This window comes from Oryzias latipes, chromosome 13 (genome assembly GCF_002234675.1).
Source record: "Oryzias latipes chromosome 13, ASM223467v1".
Lineage (NCBI taxonomy): Eukaryota > Metazoa > Chordata > Actinopteri > Beloniformes > Adrianichthyidae > Oryzias > Oryzias latipes.
The window spans coordinates 26,112,947-26,130,640 of record NC_019871.2 but is presented as its reverse complement, the minus strand read 5'-3'; the positions used below and the strand labels follow the sequence as shown (position 1 = coordinate 26,130,640).

Genomic DNA, 17,694 nt, shown 5'->3' with positions numbered 1-17,694 from the left:
TCTGCACTGCATATACTATGCAGGTACCACATCTGTAATGTTGTGATGATGCTGCTAATAAAGTTGCTCAAACAGTGGATGAAGCTTATTGTTACGTTTATAAAATACCATTTATCTATCGCACCTCGAAAGTCGTATTTCTTTTAGCATCACTTTGACCATTATGGGTTAAGGGAAAATCTAGCGTACAAAGAAAGTTTAAAGCAGCTGCAAATATTTTACAGAGGATGAATATAAACTTCACCATCTAAAGTTAGGTTAAACTGGAAGCTAAATAAAAATCAGACACCCACCTCAGCCTCCTACAGGCTGCTCCGTGAAAATATTGTCTGACAGTAAACCGGTCTGTGGCCTAAAAAGGTTGCTGACCACTGCTCTAAGACACAACAGGAGCTTTGTCACATATTTAACCCTTCAGAACAAATGCACCTTAACACAGAGAGAGGTAATAGTTTACTATGCTCTAAAAATGCTGGCTGGATGTTGATTTGGAACACTGTTGTTTTTTCATGTGCTTTTGTGTGTGGAAATCCATAAACTAATCCAAAGGTAGCAGTGCAGCAAAGCAAGTCCACAGTGAGCTCCTACGAGTCAAAATAGCTGTTCTGTTTCCATGTTTCCATTTTAGAACAGTCTTCTTTTTACGAGCAGCACACAGCACCAGTGAGCCAGCTTTAAAGGAATGGCAAGGAAATGCATCTTGACTTTGTGGTTGACCACACTGCACCCTGATGCCCACGCAATTTGTTCTAGTCAGTGACTTTGTTCTGTCCTGCACTGTTTAACATGGACTCCCAGAGCCCTCCCCTGAGCGTTTGAGGGAGACCGAGAGCTACTGAGCGCTACCAACCCATTCCAGATGGCTTCCACAATGCAGGGCTCAGAGGATGAACGCTCAAAAGAAGATTGATTTCCTTTGTGGAGAATGACAAACCAGGCAGCGGAGCGCAGCTCTCTAAACACACAACAGAAAAGCTCAAAAAGCATCTCATATGTATATACATGTACAGTATAGATTCTTTTCTTGGTAATATATGATTGAGTTGCCTCTGTTTATAATTGCTTTGCTCTTTCCCCATTTGTTCTAATGTTGATTTTAAAAAATTATTGTTATTATTTTGTTTGAGCACCTTACCTGGAGAACAACGGCTCAAGTCATAGACCCAGATAGATCTAGACCTAGATAGATAGTTTCAGTGTTTTTACAAACTAGTTAACCCTACATCATCATCTATTTAACACTTCAGAGTGACCTTTGTGATTGCATTCTTTTGTTACATGCACTCATACAGGTTGCCCATAGAGAGTTGAAATAAGAAGGGGCTCCCTCTTGAGAGGTCTTGCAGTTTTCTTGAGCCTATTGTGGCCACCTTCACCCTTGTGCTATCTTGTGGGGTCCAGATGACCCCACTCCCAATGTTGGGAGTGGGGTCATCTGGACCCCACAAAATAGCACGAAGGTTAAGGTACATCATGAATATGAAACCATTGTCGTGCTTGTGGTAAATGTAACATGAAGTATTTGTAAGGATAATGTGAGTAACAAGCATTCATGACGTGATGATGGCGTACGGTCCTCTATTGCCGTACTCAAGTCATTAGTGAGGTGCGCGCACTCATGACAGCCAAATAGGTGCCCATAGGATTCCCACATACACTGCACTCTGATTGTCTAATTGCTTCATTTCTAATTGTCAGAATGTGCTCACCTACCACTTTAATAGTGCTTACATGTTGTCTGTGCAGCACGCAGGGTTCAGGGGCATTGAAAAAATAAAACATTCGTACGACGTGTCTGTATGTCACCTACCTCACCTGTACATACTTACAGGTGCATGAATATTTTCACTCACCAAACCATGTACGACTTTGATATTTTCTGTGGGCCACATGAATGCCGTACAGGTTTGCCCATTTTTCGCCCTGAGACAGCCCATATTTACCCATTGGGGCACTTGGGACTAAGGCACCTGCTCATTCCTGGCCTTTCCTTAACTTTTTTTTCCCCTTTTGTTCTCCTTGCTAACTTAAATACACAAAACCTTAATGTTTTTTTTTGTTTGTTTTCTAATTCTACATTTTTCTGTATTCATTTGTCAACTAGTTATATTCAGAATTTAGTAAAGTAGTTGTTTTCTTAATTATCTTTATTGTTGTTTTATCAATTTTTTACTTACTTTTATCAAAAGTACAGTGCAAGACTTCTGGTGTTGATTATCATCATTCACAGAATTTTTTTTTTACTCTTTGCAGGCTTTGGTGCGGGACGGCAGAAGAGAAAGCACAGTGAGCACGCTCTATCTATCACCTTCCAACATCGAGACGGGTCAGCAGATCATTTGCAGGGCTTCCAACAAGGCGGTGCCCAACGGCAAGGAGGCCAGTGTTACAATTGACATCCAACGTAAGCAGACCACAGCTTCATCTTAAATTTTTCTAAACTTATCTTTCTAAAAAAAAAAAAAATGCTAGTAAAAAGTGGGAGAAACAGCCCTACAGCATTATCATCAGCTATGATTGGCATTTATAATTACTTTGCCCTTCGCTTTTTTACGTGATTGATGCTGCATGATGGTTTTTGTTTGCTCTCATGAAATGTCAGGATTTGTCCATCCAATATTAAAGAGGCTTCCTTTTTGGTCCAGCTACCGTCTTGCTGTGGCACAATGCAAACTCTTTTCACCTCTTTTATTTCCTTGCTCGTGCCATCAATCTTTTTGATGAGAATGTCCACAATCCTCGCTCCAAAATAGGCAAAGCAAGCCCAGCGTGTAAAACATATTCAGCCTCAACTGTCAGGAATCCTTTTTTTTCCATCAAGAACTGCTCGCAGTAAGAGAAGGCCTTTGAACAATGAGCTTTTGCATCACTTGCAACCCCGTCAACACCATTAAGTATGACTAATAAAGCAGAAAATGCTATTTAGGGAGCCATTATGACTGACGGCTCCATTCTTTTTATTATGCACACCACAAGAGGCAAGCATGGCACGGGCCGGCACAGCACAACAAGGCCGATTCAGACGCGGGAGTAAGGAGTGATTAACAGTCGTTGGTGTGTGCGACGCTCGAAGTTTCTTCCTCTTCCTTTTTGGTCGTCCAAAACAGAAATGTGCCCACGTGTAAAACTGATTTGTCACCATGAATAATGATGCGTCTGTGATAAATGCTCGTCATCGCAGCATCATCCTTGTCTCTGGTTGTATGATTTAACCCTGAAAAATGAGCAGAGCAGATTTCTAATTAGCGTTTACAAAATGTCATCTTTATACAATTAAAGCTCCTGAAAACATTTTTCACAGTGTGAGATCACACCAAGCGACAGCACAGACTAATTGTTGAAACTGTCTCCCGCAAGGCCAAAGCTCTAGCCTTCCTCCTTCATGCTCAACCAGCCTCCCACTTCCTACACAGATTTGACACTTTCGCAGTGTACGGAGATTCAGTTTTCAAATAAAGCTGCTCGCGTCGCAACCGCACTTTTCATTCATTTGGCTATCAGTTTGCCAGATTTCCATGCAGTCTAATTTAATTAGACGTGAACCAACAGGCGACGTCATGTGAGACACACACACACACACAGGTGGCTGCAGTGCAAGCGCACAATGCATCCCGTCCTCCAGACACATGCTGTGAGCGTGGTGCTCAGACATGTTCAGTGCAATTGCCTTTGTCTAGTTACACTGCTGTCTTGAATCATGTATGTGCAAAACTAAAGCTTGGCAGAAATACAAGGCTACTTTTTACACCTAATAAATAAAATGACGGTTACTGTGATTACAGAAGACTCATTTCTAAAGCATGCTTCATTTTTATCACATTGTGGAAGTCTATGGTGATTCAACAATACTTTGGCTTAATGGCATATTTTTATCTTTCTAAATCAAATAGCATTTTACTTTTTAACTGGCGATTAATGAGCAATTCAGACAGGCAATTTAAAAAATGCAGTTTGAAAGGGAGGATAAAACAACATTTTCGTAGGTTTGTTTGGTTTACTTCACTGAAAGTCAATTTCCTGTAATGTTTATTTTTAAATCTTTATTTAATGTGTCCAATTTGTTTTCAGGTTTGTTACATTTAGCTGAAAAGTTTTGATGAACGTCAGTGCTTTAAGCAGTTCTACATTTTTTACACTGTTGACTGGAAAGATTTCCTTTTTAAAGTTAATGTGTCTGTACTCATTTCCTTTGTGAAATGAAGGTATTTGTTGTTGTTTGGAGGCAGGATAGAATGTCAAAATATTTTATAGTTATATCCTTAAACTACCACTTCAGATTTATGGCACTGTGACAGGATGACAGGCTTCAAGCTTAAATGGCCAAATAACAAAGATATAAAAGTTTAAACTGACAGAAATAATTTGAATAGATTGATATTTTCATATTTTGGGACAAACATATACAAAGGTCCAAAATGGCTATTTCACCACAACATAAAGTCAAGAAACATATGGTTATAATTAATGATATTGAGAAATGATAACTTGGTAAATTTAAAATTATTAGTGGCTAGAAGCTACTGCTTTCACAACACTGAGGGGCTGACATTAGGACATGTTGCAACTTTTTCAAAAACCCGTGAAAGTGAACCTGCACTTTACTGCTGCTCTCTTTTCCGAAGCCTTTCACAGCAATGCTGAAATGCATCACTTACGTATCAGGGTAAATGATTCTTTCTGGAGGTGTCAGTCAGGATGCCAAATAAATGAAACCACTAACAGGCTTCGCTTTACAGCGGTGCTTTGGGGTTCTCCCTCTCTCAGGCCCTCTTTATTTTAGTTTTATTGTATTTTAGTACACACTCAACAAAGCAGTGGTAGCAGTGCAAAATTACAAAGCTAATCAATTTAGTCTTTGTGACTAAATCAATTTAGTCCCGGCCAGCAAGGCCAAGTGGGCCCCATATTGTTTAAAAGTGGGAAAAAAATGTGGAACCCAAATGGGTTTGTCCAGAGTTTCCGTGGTGGCCCCACCTGTGTTAGCCCACATTGGTGGGCACTCACTGGGCGGGCCCGCTACATTAGCCAGCCGCCCAGTTGACATATGGAGTTAACTCAGTCTCAATAATCAGAAATGCACACAAATGTTTCACAAATACACACACTCTGATTCACAATTGTAATTTTACGCAAACGTGCAATATTAATTTGGAAATGTACACATTGTGTTTCACAAATGATCACCCTGTGTTTCACACTAAAAATTTCACACATGCACAATAAGTGTTTCTCACATTTGTGCACGCTATGTTTCACAAAAACACAAAAAAAATTTCAGAAATGCACAATAGATGCTTCACAAACATCATTTCTAGGTAAACTTGTAATATGAACTCACAGTTCGTGCAAATTTTAGAATGTGCATTCACAAACGCGCTCTTATTTGTGAATCTCCCCACATTTTTGAGAGATTTTTCTACAGTGAATATTGAGACTCTCTTCATGCTGCAGGTCAACTAATGTCACCATTGGCTAATGAATCTGTCAATCAAACTCATCAGCAAAGCAGGCATGCTCGCTTTCAGCCAATCAAATGGTTCCTTGGCTTAAAGTAAGCAATTCTAAAATTTGCATGATATGTGAGTTTATATTGCAAGTTTACCTAAAAATGATGTTTGTGAAGCACCTATTTTGCATTTCTAAAAAATGTATTGTGAATTTCTGAAAAATGAATTGTGTTTTTGTGAAACACAGCGTGCACATTTGTGAGAAACACTTATTGTGCATGTGTAAAACATTTAGTGTGCATGTGTGAAAGACAACGTGTGTGTTTGTGAAACACAGGGTGTGCATTTGTGAAGCACACGTGTGCATTTCCAAATTAATATTGCAGGTTTGCGTAAAATTACAGTTGTGAATCAGAGCGTGTGTATTTGTGAATCAGGTTGTGTGCATTTCTGATTATTGAGACTGAATTAACTCCATATTGACAGTATAGCTAGCTCTGCCGGACACTGGGCACGGAGCTCGCTGAAAAAATGCCGTTGGAAAAAGCTTGTAGCTCTGATGTAGAAACTACAATCGGCAGGCCACAAGCTCTCTGCTCAGATTCATTCTGATATCCACCTGACTATGACTAAATCTATGTGAGCTTTAGTTTCCCGAATTTAAGCTGGCATCTGGCTCAAAACCATACGGCTGGATAGCTCCAATAGCGTGTAAACAAATGGATGATGGGAAGTTGGGTGGGCTTACTCAGTAACAACTCTTTTAGCGAACAACAGCTAATCTGCAGAAATTATGTCCTAGAAAATGACACAAGTTTAATTCGTTTTTTGTTTCTTTTTGGCTAAAAACAACAAAATCATAATTGAATCCACTGGGATTGTCTATAAAATAGGTCAAAAGGTGATTGGAGCGGTACTCCAAGGTGTCTCTAAGATGTATTATTTGGGATATAAAAAAAGAAAACATAAGTAAATAATTAGAAGTTATAAAATGAAGATTAGATTAGATGGCAGTGAACAGATGTTGGCGACTGGACATGTGAGGCTAAACAAAAACTCCTGCCTTGGTATTGTTTAGTCTTAATAAACATGGTCACAGTTTTATCTGAAACCCCCTAGTCTACAACTGTTAAAAGCTAAGTTTAATCTTATTTAATGTATTGTTCAAATAATGGTTTCCGCCCTGCGACAGACTGGCGACCTGTCCAGGGTGTCCCCTGCCTTCGCCCACGCGTGGCGGGGATAGACTCCGGCAGCCCCGTGATCCCGAAAGGGATGAAACGGGTTTAAAAGATGAATGAATGATGGTTTTCGTTTATCTGTGCCCACACCCCCCCAAAAAAACAAACAAAAAAAAAACATTACCTTAAAACATTAATAATAATTTACATAAAGTAATTAATTTAACATATTAAAAGTTGCCTTTTAAATACAGGGCATATCAGCACAGGTAACTCCAGTTGCATTGCTGAGCTAAAAGTCTCATTTATTTTCTTGTTATTGATCCACTCACTGAGATAACATGAAATCGTGTGATGAGTATGAACCAGTAGGAAATGACTGCGAAAAAAAAAATATGAAAACTGAATTCAAATGTGCTTTTCTGAGTGCTTTGTATTCTGCTCACCTCTGTGCTTTGCTGCCCCTTTTTCACATCGCCTTATTCTAATAGAAATCCCAATGAGAGCAATCGAAACACAACCCGGCATTTTACTCTTTGGCTTAAACCAGCCTTAAACCTTTTGCATTTAATAACTGGATTATTATTATTTTTTTTTTTTGTGGTTTACATCCACATCAGCATTTTCATTCCCACTAAAGCTCATCCAGTTATCTGACCAAGGTTCAGGCAAATTAGCATCTAAATATATAGTATGCACAGGCGAAGTATGGGAAATGAGTGAAATCTGGTGCCAACAAAGGTGATTTAAAACTCTGGCTAGACTGCTGACTTCACTTGTCTATAACATTCCATTAGCCGACTGTAATTAGTGGACGGTGGAGGGGTGGCTACCCCCCCGCCTGATGTAGTTTTCTCAAGCAGCATGTCTGAACTTGCCTTTTTAAACTTAAATCAGTGCACTTCCTTGCCGTTAAGATGCACTGCTGCAGGGGAAAAAAGAAAAAAATGAAAAAAAGTTTTGGATGCCACAGTTTCATTACCCACTGATTCCCACTCATTCCACAATTTTTAAAATATTCCTCAAATACTTTCTGGTGCATATCTGTAAAGCTTTGCCCCACATAGAGACGCGCTTTGAAAGACGAATGCACAAGGGACAAGTAAAGCCAAGGTTCTCGGTGTGTTTGCATTGCAAACAAGCTGAGCCATGTGTGGGGGAAATGAATGCCATTTGTTGAGACTAATTAATAAAGAACATGCACATGTGCAATCGGGGAGGATTTGTTTTGGGGAAGCTTGCTCTGCTACATGCTCTCCTTGCTTAATCAAGCAGATAATGGTAAATTCATCAGAGACAGAAACTGAGAGGGAGAATGGTGGGTGGGGGGTGGGGGGGGTTTGGAAGAGTGATGGGGCTTGAAGAAAAAGGCTTCTGAGTTGTAAAGAAAACTTTGGGCAGACGCACAAATTTTGACACTTATATATATATGCTACAGGGAACCAGGCTGAACATCTGCCTTTGTTAAACTGAGTAAATTCCGACTTTACTCATGTGAATATCTCACGAATAATATGTTAGACCTTAGGTTGTCTGTCAGTCTGTTCTATCCTGAAGTCTCCCACTCAGCCAGCCATATGACAGCATGCCCATATTGCTGAGGCTGTAATCCACAGGCGAATGGTCCGCAAACAGCTTCTGCATCCATCAGAGGGATGTGACGCTCCTGCAGTTTGAGGCTAGTCCTGCTGCAGAACATCTGTCCACGGTGACCCAGAGAGATCGGAAATTGAGCTTTAAGAAAGGGAAATAACTATTAATGCTGGCACTATCTCCAGGAAAGAGAGAACTTCCAGAAAACACCATCTGCTCTCCACTTTGAACTAACCGATCAAAAGCTGTCGGCCGACCAAACCCCCTCCCCCTCCCCCATTCATCCTGTTGTTTTTCGCTGAATCTCAGATCGATCTAAGCGTTCATCGTTTTCCTCCATCTATCCATTCCTCCCCTCCTCTGCCTCTGTTTCCTGAAGGAATGTGGAGAATTACTGCCGTGCATATTGATGTGCTGTCACATGAAGCCCAGCAGCTCATTCATTTATACATCAAAGTGGCAAATAGACTTCTCTTTCAACAGCCTGTCATGTCACCAGGGTCAGAGGGCAGCACAACCTGATTCGTGCACAGGACCAATACGGACACATTTTTGACAGCTGTTGACCCCACAGATGTCTTTTTTTTCTGTCTCAAGGCAATGGAAACATCAGTAAATTAAACTCATCATGACATTACTTCCAGTCCAGAAGGCCTGGGGGAGTTGCTGAGAGAGGGTCACTTCAGTCATGGGAAAAGAACATTGATTTTGTGGGGGGATTGACAGTAATGAGCATTAGAGTCGTTAGAAGCCTCTTGGCAAAAAGTAATAGAGTCACATAATTAAAATGTCCCATGCAGGAATAGTGTTAGTTCTATATTTGTTTGGATTTTGTTCATTTTTAAACAATATTTCAAATCACCCTCCTTTCTTTCCTTTACGTACATCGCTTTCTAAATGCTTAAATTCCCACTCCGATCATCTTTTGAGCTTTTTTAAAAGCCTTCTCTGTCATCTTTTAATTATCATTATGCTGTTTTTAGCCATAATAATTAAAAGAAATGTTTTCAAGAACATAGTTTTTGCAGAGCAGCAGTATTTCATTCAAAGTTCACCTCTGAGGTGTAAGTGGAACTATCGGCACAGAGCAATGCCGCCCCCTTTCCCCTCCCCATTGAGTTTTCTCTGTTTACGCTCTCTCCTGCCAACACCCCCAATGTAACATACCCAGCAGGGCTGAAAGTAAGCCGGTATGGTTCAGTACTGTGTAACAGTGGATGTACGCCTGACCGACTGGAAGATCAGCTGTGTTTTGCTACTTTAACACTTAATCAAAGCAGCTGCGGGCTAAAACTGCAGCTAATGCTGCTAAAAGTGTGAACCAGGTAGCACTTTATCTCATCATTTTAGCATCTCTGTGCTTTTTAGTGTCTTATCATCGCTGCAAAATGTAATTTCCGTCCCTCTCTCCTCGCACTTTATCCAAAAATTCTCTCATTTCCCCAAACAAACACATTGAGCGTACAAGATACCTTTTGATTTGTTGTGCAGGGATACTTCATTCATTCATTCACAGTCAAAGAGGCATATTTATCTGCAAGCTGGAAGTTGGTTAGTTTGCAACAGGACAAGAAAAACAATAAATGATTCCTATAGTTTTCTGAACACTATTGTGATTGACAGTTCAAGATAAAACCCAATGAAATGGTAGAAGTGAAACGTGCAGTAACAAATATATATATATTTGAAAAAGTCATTTAAAAATGAATATGCAGAGAAGATTGTTTAAGAGGAAGATTGCAAGTGAGGATGAAGATGTACAAGCTGAAATTAGTAGAGGAGAATAAGAAAATGAGAAAGGAGGAGATGTATTTCTGCATTTATCAAGTTCTTTAGTACAATAATCAATTCAAATATTTTTTTTCCACATAGCCCATCAACAGTTGTACTTACAGTCAAGATTTATTTTTAACTGCATTTATCTGTAGTGCTGTAACAATTCTTGTCATAATTTACGGTTGACGATCTGACTCAGAATTGAACGATCTGATTCACTTAACTACAATGGATTCAGGACATCTTTATCTAAAACTTCAACCAGTGTGACTCAGAGATAAATACCTGGGTTATACTGAACAGTGTAGGTGAGGTTTTCCAGGTTCCTTGTATTTCTTGCAAGATAATCAAGTGTCATTTAAATATGTGTACAAATAAACAAGTTAACAAGAATTCACATTTTAGTTTCCTAAATTTCAGCTCTCTGTTGTTTTTCCACAGTCCAATTCCATGATCCAGAGGGAACATTATTAGAACATTCTAGCACACTGGATGGTCACATGTCTTTGCTAAATTCAAGTGTTTCCACAGATTGGACTGGAATGATGGACTGATCAGTTTTTGCTGATATCACATGTGTGTTGTCTGCACTTGGTCGTTCTTACATTACAGTTAAAAACACACACAAAAAAACAGTGCCTCAATCCAAACAGCATTTTTTCAACATAGATTATAATTGATTTATTTGATTTTAAAACGATTTTACAATGTTATAGTATAATTTGACTCAATTAACAACTTGCATCAGACAGATCAATCTGGTTGGATAAACCAATTTATCAATTAATCGTTACAACCCTTATATGCATTTACTGCAATAAAAAGATGTACGTTGACTTAGAAATAAACTACCCACCCCACCCATATTACCAGTGCAACAAAAATGGCCTGCTTGAATGAGGAAGACAAAGATGCACATGGATCTAGTCACCCCTGGCCAAACTATGCAAAAACCTGCGACTTATTCTCCACACAAAAAATATCGGACTTAGAAATGTTATTTTATTTTCTCAATGTATGTACTCCATCATTAGAAAAATGCTACAAAAGCATGTTAAAAACACCCAAAACACAACTGTTATTGGAGTGGGTCTTAAAGCAAATACTAAACATTTTTTTCGACTTCTCCCATTGGTTCTACCGTATAAAGTCTTTCACTTTTATCTATATTTCAGTCTTAACCTTTCACAAGGCAAAAACTCCTTGAGGAGCAGCGATACGTTTCATTGCAATAATGCACACTTTAGTGTCCTTGTTCATATGCATGTATACCTCTTGAACATGGGCACCGTCACAGCAAATACCTGCTCAGTACCCGAGGAGAAATGCCAATTGAAAAGTCTCCTGGGATCGACAATGTTGTTGTTTTCTTTATTGGCCTGGGGAGATCTGGCACAAGTGGAGCTCATGGATTTCAAGGTAGAGAGGAGGAGGGAGCAATTGTACTGGAGGGAAATTCATCTGCTGATGGGCAACATGGTGCACGAATGGAGAGGAATGTGGCACCTGGACCAACCCCCTCTCTGGGGTTCTGCTGCAGCTGAGCCAACCTAGAGCATCTGCACAGCCACAGGGCAATAGGCAGATTTCCTGCACATCATGCCCATAGACACACACAGAAGCACACTCACACATTCATGCTTTGTGACTATACACAGTATTGCTTGGCGACGTTACAGTGGTGCTTGTGCACCTCTTAGATTTGTTTTGGCCCTCTGTGCTTACTGCAGCAGTCTTCATCCACATCCAAACAGATTTTGGGTTGATCCGTTTGTGTAACTGAACACAGACCAGATACATGTTAAAAAGAGGTGATTAGCTTCCAACTCAAAGCCTGCTTCCCTTTGCGTCTTTACTTTTCATGCCACCTCACCAGTGGGCTACTGGTACTAAAGTTAAAAAGAATAAAGTGAAGCAAGGGAAAAAGAAATATGGGCTTTTAAGTTTTATGACAAGGGTCATAAAACAAGATTCCTTTTTTTTTCTTTTTAAAGAAACCATCATATGTTCAAATGCATTAGACACTTTCCTCGAAATGTTCAAACAAAACACGTTGAAAGACTCCTGACTAAGACCACTGCTAATTAGGGTTTTCTCTTTTCTGCTTCTGCGACGCTGAGCAAAATACACCTACCTGTAGCATCTTTTCAGGAAGCCTGACAAATAGCTCTGCCTAATTTAAATTCCTCCTCTGAGTCTGTGAGGTAAATAGCTGCTTGTTTCACATGGGGCAGGATTGATATGGAAATGAACAAGTATCTTCAAAAAGAATCCCACCTTTGTCAATTAGGATATATTAAGCTGTTTGCTAAATTTGCATAATCTGAATATTTGTAATTGAAAGAGCTGTTTTCCCTGCACTGAACCACCAAAGTTGTTCTGTATTTTAATTGTTCTAGATTTCACTAAAGACTAGTCTTTTAATTGTAAATTACCATTTTGAGAAGCTCTTTATCAATTCTCCTGCTGTTTTCTGTTTTTATTTTAATCCTTATGCTAAAATAGAGCATGAGCTCACACTTTTTAGGAAAACATCTATGTTTTTTTATTTTTTTATTTTAACAACACAGTCTTAAATCTGTGGTGGGCAGCAAGGATATGATATTAAGACATTAACATATTCAAGAAAATGTGTCTATTGTTTGAAAGATAATCCTGTCTTAAACTGGGATGAGGTTGACACAATTGCTTTGAATGCTGCCCACTTGTGTCTAAAATATTGAGAAGAAGAGTACAAATGTTAAGAGGATAATCTTCAGCCAGTAGATACTGTGCCTGGTATAACAACCTTATCTCATTGCTAGATGTTTATTATGCCAAGGGGAAAATGTGAACACACATACTAAATTTGTTTTCCAAATATGAATACTGTATGTTTCAGAGTATAAGTCGTTCTGAAACATAAGTTGCAGCAGCCAAAAAATGTAGAATAAAGAGAAAAAATACATACTGTATATAGCTCTACAAAAGCATCGCTAATCATGTCTCAGTTTCTGGGTTCATGAGATCATTTAGTGGTTATTCTTTTTTTTTTTTTTTTTTTTTTTTTTTTTTTTACAAATGTTTACCATCTACTGCACGAGCTGTGTTTGAATGATGGCGCTTTCAGTGGTACTTCTATGTCTCTGTAATCCAGTTATGTAACTTGCTGTTCTGCATTAGTCCAAGGAAAGCAGTTGATGAAGTCCATGGTTATTAAAGACCCTATCTATCTATCTATCTATCTATCTATCTATCTATCTATCTATCTATCTATCTATCTATCTATCTATCTATCTATCTATCCATCTATCCATCCATCCATCCATCCATCCATCCATCCATCCATCCATCCATCCATCCATCCATCCATCCATCCATCCCAAGTTCAGGACGAGAACAACAAGATTCTCCTCTGTGTTTGTTCTGGACGGCACTTCTTCTTCTGTGTTGTTGTCAGAAGCAAATACTGATGCACACACCTACAGTGCTCCCTAGTGGTTATTACAGTTTTTCTCAGTCGCTTTAGTACAATTCTCAGATCAGAATTGAAGTTTGCAAATATGTGTGTGCATTTCTCAAAACAATTTGTACAAACAGCAAAACACTATAGATTTCTTGCAAAAGCCTGTAACTTGCTCAAAATCTTTTGTTCATCTCTCAAAACTAAGTCTTAATGTCATTGAACATGTCAGTGCCATCAGAATGTCAAGTCCTTGTGTCATTGTCTACGAACAAGACAGTCAAATTACTTAGTCATGTTGTCAATATAACTGTGTACTTTAGAGTGAGGTTCTGATGGAAACTATGGCTAAAGTTTTGATGACAATTATTGTAAAATGTAAGTTACACCTTTTTTGTTTGATTGCAAGAGACTGGACAAGATTCACATTTACACTTTTATTGTTCATATTGTAATTTGTTGACAGACCATGTCATACCAACATAGAAAAAAAACATTGCAAACAGTAACACAAAGGGGAAAAAAAAGATAGGACAATATTCTGTACAACAGTACAGGCAGTGCAGTAGGAATTGGTGTGGTTTTTTTACACCTCTTGTCGTTCCTGTATGTTAGGCCACAAATTCTCATCCACATCACAGCGAATATCCTCTCTTGCAAGGCAGCGAAATATGTTTGTCACATTATGAGAACTTGGTCAACTAATTTGCAGTTAATGACTTACACGATGAACTAATGATTAGGTGTTTTGAGGAGTAAGACTATTGCACAGTGAACTATATGATACATTTTGATCAACATGACATAAACAATTGATGATGTAGCAAAGAGCAGAGAATTGTATATAATCATTTGCATGGATCTACCAAAGCAATTGCAACTTGTTCAAAGAAGTGAGAAACTGCTTATATAATGTGCACAAGTGACATCATGATGTGAAGATTGAACAAATAGTTTTGGGAATTTCATTCTGATCTGAGAATTTTACTAAAGTGACTAAGAAAAACTGTAATAGAAAACCCACGCTAGAGGGCAAGCGGTTGTTAGTGGGAAACAAAGAAAATACGAGCCAATATTTGTCTTTTTTAAATTACAAATAAGTCACTTGTGAGTATAAGTCGAACCCCTGGCCAAACTATCCAAATAAAATGTGACTTACACTTAGGTTTTCAGTAAATTCTGTGTTTTTCTGAGAGCACTGTTACCACACTGGGGTTGCCCCTATTGCCATGTAGCTTTCTAGCTTCATGAAAGTTAAAAAACCCAGAGATTCAACTTAAAAAATTGTGCTCCCATGCACAATGTTTTTACAAAGGCAACAAAAAAAGTTAGTTAGTCCAGAAACTGTATTTTTTTACTGTCAGGTGTCTGTTCTCTCACATTATACCTTTTTTTAGTTATTATTCACCAATGAACATTCACCAATGATGTTTACAAAGAATGGAACTTGAAAATTGGTTGTATTTGTGTCTTTTATAGATCTCCCACTTGTCAATCTCTCTGTGGAGCCTCAAGCTGTTCTGGAGGGCAGCCTTGTGAGATTCCAATGCTCTGCCAAAGCCAACCCTCCTGTTACGCTCTACAGGTAAGATCAGACGAAGCAAAAGTCTTTGAACCAGACGTATAAGCCATGCACAAACCATGAAAGATAAGGTAACATTTGGGAGATAGAGAAGTTAATTCACAATGAGGCTGTGTTTGATTGATGTCCCTGCTGGAGAATAATTTTCACATGTAGTCAAATTTAACGCTGCATATTGATAACATTAATCATTGTCAGACATCTTCTGATGATGCTATGATGCCATTACTTCTACTCACACTTTGATATGAGGGGATGAAAAATGATGAAACACACCTAAAAAAAAAAAAAAAGTAATAAAAATATTCCACAGAAGAAAATCATTTGGGAAACCATGTCAAGTTGCACTGCTGGATTCTTCTTTGCTTTGTCGGCACACCATCTCCCTTGAACTTTCAAATGTCCATCAGTGTGTCAGAGAAAAGCTGAAAAGATAATTTGTACGACATTTGATAAAGATGTCAGAAATTGCAGCTGTTGCTGTTATGGTAAAATAAGACAGCACTTGCCCCAAGGGTTTGCTAGTGCTTGTAACATGGTGTTGCAAGAATTCAAGCTTGCATATTCCATGAATACCTTCTTTTTTTTTTCCAGGGATTGGAAATTTCAAAGAAGCGAGTCAGGTCTTTGTTAGGATCCTGCTTAACCATTTTTTAAATTAGATGTGACCAAGTAGGCAGAAGATCACTCAGACGTAGGGCAAAATACACGGCTAAAAAATCACTAACTGATGAGCAGAAAAAAACAAAAGAAAACAGTGAAACTACAAAGCAAAAACATTGGCTATGTGTGTTTAAAAATAACTGTTTCCAGTTTGATTGGAATGTAAAGCTCTCTGATAAGAGAAAGCATGTTAACTACGCTTTAAAATCAACAGCTTCCAAGAGTGTTTTTTTTAAATAACAGAAAGGTTTCACACAGACAGATAGATCAAGGATATATATTTTTTTTTTTTACAAGCCCGATAGTAGAATACTTAAGTTGTTTGTCAAGATATAGTTCTCAGTGTGGGAGGCTTTTAAAACCAGGAGAGAACAAATTCTGTGGAATCGATAGTAAGTTGAATTGGTGGGTTTTGAACTGTGCGATGGATGTGGCAAATGAAATGGATGTACAACACACTCCCAATGTGGCAAAATAGAGATGTTGCTGTTTTGATGGATCGTGCCCTTTTTAAACGGAAAGGTGTGTGGGGGGGGGGCAGTGATATTGTGGAAAACAAGCTTTAGATTTGATTGCGGTGGAGCACACCAGAGAGGTAACGTCTATTTCAACCTGCAAACGGATTTCATCTCTTTTGTTGAAAGCTTGGATCAATGCTGAATCCAACTTTAGCACAAAGCACCGAGAGCCGAGACTCAGTGACACAAGATTTTCTTTTAGTTTAAAAATTTAAGGAATGAAAAGTACTTGAGGGTCGCAGCTGCTGGAAACTACCCCCCACCCCCCATTGTTTTCCATGCTCTCTGCCTCTAAAGTAGTGATGTTTGGCTGAGATCATGTCCTCTGATCTTTAAATGGTGGGCCTGCCATCATCTCTCATTTTGATTTACCTACAGTGTATATAAACACATTTTTACTTATGCACCACTAGTGTCAAAAATATTATGAATGAGAGATTTTTGGACATCATAAGACTTGCCTGAAGGACTTCAACTAGTTATGGGCCCTTAGACAGTCCCCTCAAGAGAGCAATATCACAGTGGAGAGCAGGAAACTGGTCAAGCAGTGTGGGGCCATTACTCCATGCTAATACACTCTGTCTACCCCATATCAGATAGAGCGCAAAGATGGAGTAGTTCTTAGACGGATGGCCTCTTTTCCCTTCCCAAGAGAGCCATCCATTCCCAATGTGCAGTGCACCACTCTTCTATCCTCCAATTCAATACACACTTGAGACACAAGCCCAAAATAGAGGGGACACTAGTCAAAGGGATGGTGTCTCTTTCTGCCTTATAGCCTTTTTTGATTACCGATCTGGTTCAATAAATCTGAGTAAAAATATAGCAATATAACAATAAGAATGGAAATGTGACAAATTTCCACTGATATACGAATGGATACCAGTCCATAGCTAAAGGGGAGAAAGAAGATCAATTAGAAGTCAGAAAGTTGGAGATGAAGATGATGGCAGTAGGAGAGAAGACGTAATTTTGAAAAAAAAGAAAAAAAAAGTTTTGTCACTGTTCCAAATGGCTAGAGGTAAAAGGAGCAAACATCACAAGCTCCCCACTGTCACCTGATACGGCCGTAGAAAGATTCCTTATAATAATGACCAATGAGAGACGACCAAACAAGCATATTCATAACCTTATCTACACTCAGGAACATAAAACGTGCACAAACCACCACTAAAAATCTATTAGGATTGTTGTTGCTTAAGAGAAGTTGTTTAAAAACCACGTCGACTGAATCATTAAATTTCTGCCCCAACAACAAATTCTGGTTTGAATGTGCTCTTGAGTAAGACAGGTAACTCAATATGGTGGCAATTACACATCATGCATTAATGGGTCGTATTGCAAAGTAAAACACCTTGTAGCCAAACACAAGAAACAACCGGAAAAAAAGTAATTACCTTCAAAGGCCGATGTTCACACAGCACTTTTAAATATACATATATTAAGGTAATTCGATTCATGTCATCATTTGTGGTTGCCAATATGATTTATA

The 17,694-nt window shown here is 38.7% G+C and overlaps 1 protein-coding gene across 8 annotated transcripts in view; it reads left to right on the top strand.

The window, feature by feature from the left end:
• The window catches only part of kirrel3 (kirre like nephrin family adhesion molecule 3), a 185,772-nt gene that overhangs the window by 134,193 nt on the left and 33,885 nt on the right, over window positions 1-17,694 (top strand). For all 8 annotated transcript variants that reach the window (XM_023961937.1, XM_023961939.1, XM_023961934.1 and 5 more), the window contains exons 6-7: window positions 2,254-2,404; window positions 14,919-15,024. In XM_023961937.1, the coding sequence (XP_023817705.1) occupies window positions 2,254-2,404; window positions 14,919-15,024 (257 nt within the window). The remainder of the gene's footprint in view (window positions 1-2,253; window positions 2,405-14,918; window positions 15,025-17,694) is intronic.